Raw genomic sequence first — 9,363 nt, 5'->3', positions numbered from 1 at the left:
CGCAACACTTTTGTTTTTGCTCCCATTTTTCATGAGATGAACTCAAAGATCTAAAACATTTTCTATATACACAAAATAACCATTTCTCTCAAATATTGTTCACAAATCTGAAAAAATCTGTGATAGTGAGCACTTCTCCTTTGCCGAGATAATCCATCCCACCTCACAGGTGTGGCATATCAAGATGCTGATTAGACAGCATGATTGTTGCACAGGTGTGCCTTAGGCTGGCCACAATAAAAGGCCACTCTGAAACGTGCAGTTTTGCTTTATTGGGGGGGTCTGGGGGGGTCCGAAAACCCTAGGGTTAAACCCTAACCCTAACATGTCACCCATTGAGCATGTTTGGGATGCTCTGGATCGGCGTATACAACAGCGTGTTCCAGTTCCTGCCAATATCCAGCAACTTCGCACAGCCATTGAAGAGGATTGGACCAACATTCCACAGGCCACAATCAACAACCTGATCAACTCTATGTGAAGGAGATGGGTGACATGTTAGGGTTAGGGTTTAACCCTAGGGTTTTAGGACCCCCCCAGACCCAATAATAACAACTTAGAAGGTACCATATATATACTATAATGCAATCTTTAAAACCCATATAAGACAACACTTTACACGCTATATTAAGATATCCAACACAATATTGAGATACAGCTCTATTTGCAGGTACCTGTTACGACTTCACTAGGGATCCACTTTGGCACTAGCTTGAGGTCATTGATGGGCGTCAGGACTCCCTCTATGGTGCCAAACATGGAGGAGAGACCCAAGCTGAAGAGCATGACGAAGAACAGTATCGCCCATATCTGCGAGCCTGGCATCTCTATCACTGCTTCGGTGATCACAATAAAAGCCAGGCCGGTACCCGATGCGCTCTGGGGGAGGAAGATGAAAGAGAGGCGAGAAATGAAGGAGTAAACATGAACTGACTGTACCAGCAGAGGATGTACTGCACTCCGGGAAAGGGAAGGGGTGGCAAAAGGAGGATAAGGATTTAAGGGAAGAGGGAAATTAAGAAAAAAACACACTCAAGCAAAAATAATGCAATATGTGAGATTGGCTGTGTTTTCATACTAACTGTACCTGGTCAAGAAATGTTTGAAGTTCACAGCGCTTTATGTTCAAACTGGCCAAGTCATCTGGAGATGTGCGATTTAAATACTCAAACCAGTCATTATAGTTCTCCAGTGTTATGTTCTGGTCCGAAAACTCAAAGTGGTTTGTCAGAGACATGATGTTTCTGCAGATTGAATAAAAAAATAACTGCCTTATTGCTATCAAATTGAAGGAAACCATTTTTTAAGAATGACACTGAATATATACGTGTACATACTCATTGCGACAGGAATTTAAGCCGTTTGTAGCTTTAAAACCCAGAATGGCAAAGATGGAAATGGAGGCGTAGAGAGATGTGGCGCTGTTTATTACTCCTACTACAACAGCATCCCTCTCACAGTTGTTCCTAATGGACAAAGAAGAGGAAACAAGTCACACAAGTCATTCAAATGTGTGAGTCAAGTGAGTTCTAGTCCTTACCTCTCTTCGTTATAGCTGGAGAAAGCTATGAGACCTCCAAAGGCCACTGAGAGAGAGAAGAAGATCTGAGTGGCAGCGTCCAGCCACACCTGAGGGTTCTTCAGGATCTCCCACTGCAGACAGAGTCAACACATCAGTTCATTGTGTCCGTCGGGTACTCTTGACATCACCTTTAGTAGCAACACACTCACTTTAGGAGTGAAGAGGTACACCAGTCCATCAGTAGATCCCGGCAGAGTGAGAGCCCGGATTAGGAAAATAGTCAGCACCAGGTAAGGGAATGTGGCTGTCACATACACAGCCTGAAACATACAAACAATACAGCCATCTTTAACTTTTGGTGACGCTTGTTTTTATTTTTTTATTTTTTTCCCAGGAAAACCGACCTTCCCTATTGACTTGATGCCTCTGATAAAGCAGATGTAGACCACAGACCAGGCGCTGGCCAGGCAGATGACTAGCCACCATTGCAGGGAGCCGCTGGTCTCAATGTCAGGTGTGATGTTCAGGGTCTCACGGTACCAGAAGTAGTTCGCCGGAGTGCTCTTCACACACTCCTCATTATAGCCTGTAAAGATGCACATTAGTGAAAAAGAATTGCAGCATTGGCCTTTGTCCCAGCCAAGGAGGTAATGTATTTGGCTTGGTTGATTTGTTTGCCAGTAGGATAACAGATAGTCTACTGTCCCAACTTTCAGGAAACCTTGTGGTAGGGTGTGTCATTGGCCAAGTAATAATCCACTACATTTTGGAGGGGATCCTCAAATTGTTCATCAGTTTCGTTAACATGAAAATGTGCATTTGTACTGCATTCATGTGGTGTAGGATATAAAAACAAATGAGTTCCCAACTGATAACATCTATGGCAACACCAATTTAGTTCGGAACAACAATGACGACTTTTGGTCAAGGTTTTGGAGGTTTCAGAGTTGATATGATATTGTGCAGAAACATGACGAAAGTAAATGTAGGGTTGATGGTTCTGAGCAATTAAACACAGCACTCCGTGTTGTTTTCACTTTTCGAATCTAAGCTCATAAACACACCAAAGTCGGAAGAACAACTTCACAACACAGGAATTGGGACCCTCCAACAGAATCCATAATTTGACTTGGCGAAGTACAGTGCTCTCAGAGAGTCATACTAGTTGGTATTGTGTTGGTTTGTTGATTGGATTGTTTGGTTGAAACTGAAGTTACCTACTGTAACTCCAGCTTCTATGATTATTGGCGTAGCCCTAAGGCTATCGCTATTGGGTAATCCCCTGCGCACCCGCGCAGCACTGAAAACACTTGTAGTCCACGCCCGCCCGCCCGCAAGGTGGGCCCCACCCTCGGGCTCCCTTCCGGTATAAATAGGAAGGAGGCCCGACAATCCATACCTGCTGCTGTGAAAAAGTAGAAACGAAGGTCATACTTTGCCCAGTGACAAAAAGAGGGGGAACAGCAGCTCTCTGCGTGCCGAGAGGCAGGAGAGAGGCGCACAGCTGGATCCCTGACGTCACTCACTCTGACAGGCCACTCAGTACAGGGTGCGTCAGAGAGGAATGAGAGACATCCCTTAAATACAATTGAATAAATGAACAGGGGGGAGACCAAGATGCAGCAGTGCAAATGTCTTCCACTGACATTCCTCCGTGCAAAGCCGTGGAGGAGGAACATTCCTCTGGTGTGAGTGCGCATTGATGTTCTCCGGGAGATCCACCCCATGAGGAGACATATGCCTGTGACACAGCTTCACACAGCCAGTGTGACAGGCGTTGTGCAGACAGAGGCTGCCTGATCGAGCGCTCTCTATAATGCACAAACAGGCGCTGAGAACGGCGCAAGGCAGCCGTGCGCGCCACTAGCAGGACAGCGCGCGCACAGGACAGAGGAGATGAGACGAGACGTGGCTTCTTCCTCCGACCTGTGAGGAGGGGGGAATAAGCCAGCTAGGGTGATCACTCTCGACTCTAAAAGAGCTTGTGATGACCTTAGGCATGAAGCCGGGTCAGGGCGTAAAACAGCTGAACTGCCATCTCCTTGGATCCGGAGACATGACGGAGACCACAGAGAGAGCAGACAAATCACTCACCCTTCTCGCTGCTATTAGAGCCAAAAGTAATACTACTTTGGCTGACAACAGTTTAAGGGGAACCTGGTCTAAAGGTTCAAATGGGGCTTTGCTTTAGTGTGCGTAACACCAAAGCCAAATCCCACTGACCCGCCAGTGTGCGTGACACAGGTCTGAGTCTCCGTACTCCTCGCATAAAACGGCTGCTGCGCTCTGCGAGCCCCTCTGTTCAATTCGCCGGGAATATACATTGCTCTGACGGAGAGCAACGTGTGTGCGCGCCCAGAACAGCAGCCGCCTGGCTGCGTTCAGAAGCTGCGCAGATCGTACTCCTCCCTTGCGATTGAGGTAGGCTGCCGTGGCCTGCTGTTTGTGCAAATCAACACATGTCTGATTGTACAGCAACAGGGCGAAGTGCTAGAATACTTCCCAAACCGGAGAACAGCTCCAGCAAATTTACCTCTGACGCACGGGGTCGACGAGCGGGCGAATGAACCACCTCTGGAGACTCCTCCTGTGGGGGAGACCCAGGGGGATCCCCACGTCACCAGCTGACGCCAACGCCGAGCAGCTGCGTCACGGAGAGGGCTGTGCGGGTTTGTGACACGCCAGAGGAGAGCTGTCAGTTTCTCCACTCACTGCCGCAAGAGCCGTGCTCTGCTGGCTGAGTTTATTTCCAGATAAACGATTGTCTGAGAGGGAAGAGGACAGCTTTTCTTCCAATTCATTATGAAATCCCAGGCTTTGACAGATGCGATAGGAAATGTAACGTCTGTAAAGCGAGCCAGCAAATAGCAGGTCGTCCAGAGGAAAACACACTCATCCCTCCTCTGTGTAGTGGCTCCAGCCTTCTATACACAAAAATGCGAGGTGCCAGGAAATATCCGAACGGCAGACTATTGTCTGGTCTGATATTCCCTGAAATGAGAAACGCGGGAATTTCCTTTGTTTCGGGATGATGGGTACGTGGAAGTATGCATCCTTCAGGTGGAAGTGAACCAGTCGTCCTGGTGAACACATTCCAGCACCTGATTTTCTTCCCCTTGAGGAACCCTGGAAATATCGTCTTTCAACAGGAGTTCCTGCAGCTCTGATTGGAGCGCAAGACATAGCTTCTGGGAGGACAGGAGTGTTTCCTGTATCCCATTGAACTGTGGGGGGGGGGGAGGCGAACTGCAGGACGTATCCTCTGCTGATCAGCCTGCTCATCCATCTGTCCATCAGACACACGCGCTGCTGTACTCGAGATGTGTTTTTGCTCGTCTAGGTGACGAGCCACGCCAGAGCCCCTGCCGCTGCCCGTGAGGCAACCAAAGGTGGGCTTGGACCGAAAGGGCTGCACGGGGGCCTCCACACGCTGTGTCTCACTCCGACTCTCATCATGAGGCGCGTACACGCTCAGGGGATGGATGGAGGTGTTTGCAGTGCTGCCCACATGAGGCGTTATAACGGCGCTCATGGGTTTATTATGGCCGTGTGTACGAGCCCTGCTGTCTACTAATCAACAGATTAGTGGTAGCCGGCTTAATTAGCGCGCTCTGAAATGTATTAACCGACAGGTTAAAACCAGGCTTTAGCAACGAGCCCTGCTGGCTATTAACCGACAGGTTATAGGCGGCTGGTTTACACAGGGTGGGAGGCAACCCAAGGTGGGCTTGGACCGAAAGGGCTGCGCGGGGGAGGTGTGTGCAGTGCTGCCCACATGAGGCGTTATATATAACGGCGCTCATGGGTTTATTATGACCGTGTGTAGGAGGCGTATCTCGGACAGAGGAATGCCGCGAGCTCTGCAGGTTATTAACCGAGGTTAAAACCGGCAGGCTTCTGCAGCGAGCCCTGCTGTCTACTTAATCAACAGATTAGTGGCAGCCCGACGTAATTAGCGGAGGCTCTGCCACGTTAATTAAGCCGATAGGTTAAACCAGCAGGCTTCTGCAAGCAAGCCCGGNATGATACACGCTGCGGCCAGGCAGGAAACATGTGACTTATCAGTAACTTTAGACATCGTAAAACAATTTTAAACGAGATTTTATTGTAGATTATACATTTGACTGATACCAACTATATAATATTTACCTATAAAATAAAAAAATTTAAAAATATATTTTTTGGAAATATATATTTTTATTTATTTTTAATTTTTAATGACAATCAAACATGTGGGAAGAGGGGGGGCGGCGCCCCTGGCGCCCCTATGGGCCGGCCGCCACTGCTAGCTATTCTTTTGCGGTTATTTTGGTGAAAGTAACTAACAAGTAGTGTAACTCATTACATTTCAGAGACAGTAATATTGTAATGTAACTTATTACTTTCAAAAGAGAGTAATAAGTAATATGTAATATATTACATTTTGGAAGTAACTTGCCCAACACTGGTAGCGAGCCCTGCTAACGACAGGTCAGTGGCAACTGGCTTAATTAGCGAGCTCGACAGTTTAACCGACAGGTTAAAACCAGCAGGCTTCTGTTGCGAGCCCTGTCATTCCCCCGTTCTGGCTTCTCTGTGATGTGATGTAATGGTCGTCATGGTGACGAGCACACCATTGCCCTCGCCACCGCTGCCCGTGAGGCGAAAGGGCTGCGAGGGAGCCTCCACACGCTGCGTTTCACTCCAGCTCTCATCATGAGGCACGTAGACGCTCAGGGGATGAGTGGAGGTGTGTGCAGTGCTGTTCACATGAGGCGTTATAACGGCGCTCATGGGTTTATTATGACCGTGTGTAGGAGGCGTATCTCGGACAGAGGAATGCCGCGAGCTCTGCAGGTTATTAACCGAGGTTAAAACCTGCAGGCTTTTGCAACGAGCCCTGCTGGCTAGTAACCGATAGTTGTAGGCAGCTGGCTTACACAGGGGGGATATGTGAGAAACACTTGTTACTGATGACTCAGTACAAAAAGTTGAAAAATGAACACACTTTATTTTACTCACAACCCCCAGAACGTCAGAACCGGCTCTGCTTCCTCGGAGGCTCTCGTAGAGCAGACCAGGAGCGGGGGAGCCTCACTCCCCTTTGACTAGCCGCCGGGAGACGCTGTCTCTGGGGAGGCGGGGGAGCGGAGACGTGGGACGGAGCCCCTGCAGCCGCCGAAGGGCGAGTCTGACGCTGAGGCGGTTGCTGTGGGCGTCTCTCCGCTTGCGGCCTCTGCTGCCGCTGTGGCCAGTGTGGACGCCGCGGCTGCAGCAGACGTTCTTTTTCTCTCTCTGGGGGCGCTCAACGTAGGGCGCTCAACGTAGGGCGCTCAACGTAGGGCGCTCAACGTAGGGCGCTCAACGTAGGGCGACGTCCGGCGATTATTTTGGCCTGTCTGACCCCAAAAAAACGCCGTCAGGCTCGGCTCCAGAGAGGGGCCGGCTGGAAAACCAGCATCTGTGAACCCCTCCACCAAGAGGTGAGGGGAACAAATGTGGCCACTGGAGCCTTCAGGGTCCTCGGGTTCGCTGCCGCCCCCTCCTGGAACCTCCTGATGGCTGAGAAGCGTGGCCAGATCGGGTCACTCCTGAACGTCTGCACCCGCGAAAAGTCATTATGAACCAAGAGCCACATGAGGGACAATCTCTCACACAATTGTTACTCATGTTTACTCTGCAATTGAAGTGTCTCTTGTGCTTCAGTAACGGGGTGCTGAAGAAAAGAGGGAGCTGATTGTCGGGCCTCCTTCCTATTTATACCGGAAGGGAGCCCGAGGGTGGGGCCCACCTTGCGGGCGGGCGTGGACTACAAGTGTTTTCAGTGCTGCGCAGGGGGGATTACCCAATAGCGATAGCCTTAGAGGGCGAAGCCATATACGAAATAGAACTAATGGCTCCATTATGCTGAAACTTGTAGGAAAGGTTTGTCATAAGCCAAGATAAAAACCCATCAAATGTTGAGTCATACACATTATATTTCACTTATGGAGATAGCATTGTCGGAAGTTTGTGCTCAATGATTTCCCTTTTAGTTATTTAATGTTGTATTGAAGAATCTCTTTGGGCCATAAAACAAAAAAAACAGCCATTATCTCATTACATTTGACATGGAATGCAATGTGGAGCCTGATGAGTCCTCTTGTAACTGCTTTATAATTACGCCACTATCTCAAACCCAATTTGATACATTGTATTTTTTATATATCGTTATAGGCAATATTTCTACCACTGTGGTAGTAGCTTTCTTAGTGTGTGACAGTAACGTATGTAGTTTACCTGTGAGGTTAGCATTGACCGGGCACTTGCTCCAGGGCAGGGGGTTTTGGAAAGAGTGAAAGAAGTACCAGAGCACCCAGGCCAGGATGGTGTTGTAGAAAATGCCCACCAGGAATGACACTATCATCGAGGCAACTCCTACACACAGGGAATAAATTACATTTTTCATACTGATAAAAAGCTCTTAAAATATTGAAAAATGTGACAAGTAATCCTAAATTCCCCTTATAATTCTAGGCCACCCACCGAGTCCCCCCAGCATCGGTGAGATGGAGTTCCAGACGCCGATGCTGCCCATGCGGAGCCTCTGTCCTATAGCCAGCTCCAGGTAGAGCAGAGGGAGGCCCTCAAACACCAGCGCTATCAGGTAGGGGATGAGGAATGCACCTGAAGACAGATACTGCACAATTAGAGCCAGATAGGACCGTCTGATAAATTAGGTTTATCAACACAGCAAAAGATCTTAGTGAAACAGTGGACAACTACTTTCTTATCATCTAATCATAATGGTCATAACAGGGGATAGTTCAGGCCATGCTAAATAAGTAAAAATAGGACGTCCAGAAAAACATGAGAAAAAGAAATGTACAGAATTAACTGTTTTCTTACCTCTTACTTAGATTCTTTGGTATTCTATTGCGACAACACAAACTATCTAACTAGGAACTATGAGAAAGTAAATACAGAAATTGGGTCAGTTGACCGAAACAAATCTGTGATGATAACCCCATTCACCATACACAGATAAGATTCACCAATGTGACAATGACTGTTTGTCCATGTGTTAATGACTAATAAATGCTGTGAAGAGAGAATCTAAGGTATTTATTTCAATTAATTCAGTATCTCATGTTTTGTATTGAATAGTCTGGGAAAAAAACGAGGTATAAAGTTAATTGAAAAGCAAACAAAATTAAACTATTGTGTGATTTAAGATCAGGGAAATATAATGTTGATAATCAGAATCAGAATACCTTTATTAGTCCCACAGAGGGAAAATGTACGTTGTTACAGCAGAAAAAGAGCCACAGACAGCTTAATGTTACATATGTTACATACATTAAAAAGTATTAAAGTAAAAATAAAAAATATAATACAAAAACAAAAAAGTTACACCATTTACAAAATACACATCCTGTAACAGTTCTTAGGATTTAGCAGCCAGGTATATATTGCACAGTTATTAACGGCATATATATATATATATATATTGCACATATAGCACATATAGTGCTGATAGAATCATATAATCTTACCTCCTCCATAGATTTGGCACAGGTAAGGAAAACGCCAGATGTTTCCAAGTCCCACTGCAAAGCCGATACATGTCAGCATGTACTGAAATTTGTTGTCCCATTTGGGTCTCTCCTCCACCTCAGAGTCTTTTGTTTTGCCCATCCTTAGCTGGTAAAAAGGTTTAGCAAAATTCCGCTTCTCTTGCAAGGGTGCAACTCTCCTATTCCTAACAAACACTAGAATATATTTGTATCTGTCCACAATTCTCCTGATCTCAGCTCAGTGTATGTAAAAATATACTGCCTTGTATAGTCTAGGTGATGTCCAGTGCACTTCCTCGTCCTCTG

General features: G+C 47.0%; 1 protein-coding gene across 1 annotated transcript; it reads right to left on the bottom strand.

Moving 5' to 3' along the window:
• Window positions 1-660: 660 nt before the first annotated feature.
• LOC104946140 (sodium-dependent neutral amino acid transporter B(0)AT3-like) lies at window positions 661-9,363 on the bottom strand. Its single transcript, XM_010771901.1, has 9 exons — window positions 9,037-9,363; window positions 8,027-8,167; window positions 7,781-7,918; window positions 1,927-2,108; window positions 1,732-1,842; window positions 1,541-1,653; window positions 1,338-1,466; window positions 1,088-1,244; window positions 661-879 (listed from the first exon to the last, which is right to left on the bottom strand). Exons 1-9 carry the CDS (start codon window positions 9,176-9,178, stop codon window positions 661-663), a joined length of 1,332 nt encoding a protein of 443 aa, XP_010770203.1. The 5' UTR covers window positions 9,179-9,363.

The sequence above is a fragment of the Notothenia coriiceps genome, unplaced genomic scaffold (assembly GCF_000735185.1).
Source record: "Notothenia coriiceps isolate Sejong01 unplaced genomic scaffold, NC01 NC01_scaffold00010667, whole genome shotgun sequence".
Classification (NCBI taxonomy): Eukaryota; Metazoa; Chordata; class Actinopteri; order Perciformes; family Nototheniidae; genus Notothenia; species Notothenia coriiceps.
This window is presented reverse-complemented; position numbering and strand designations above follow the sequence as displayed.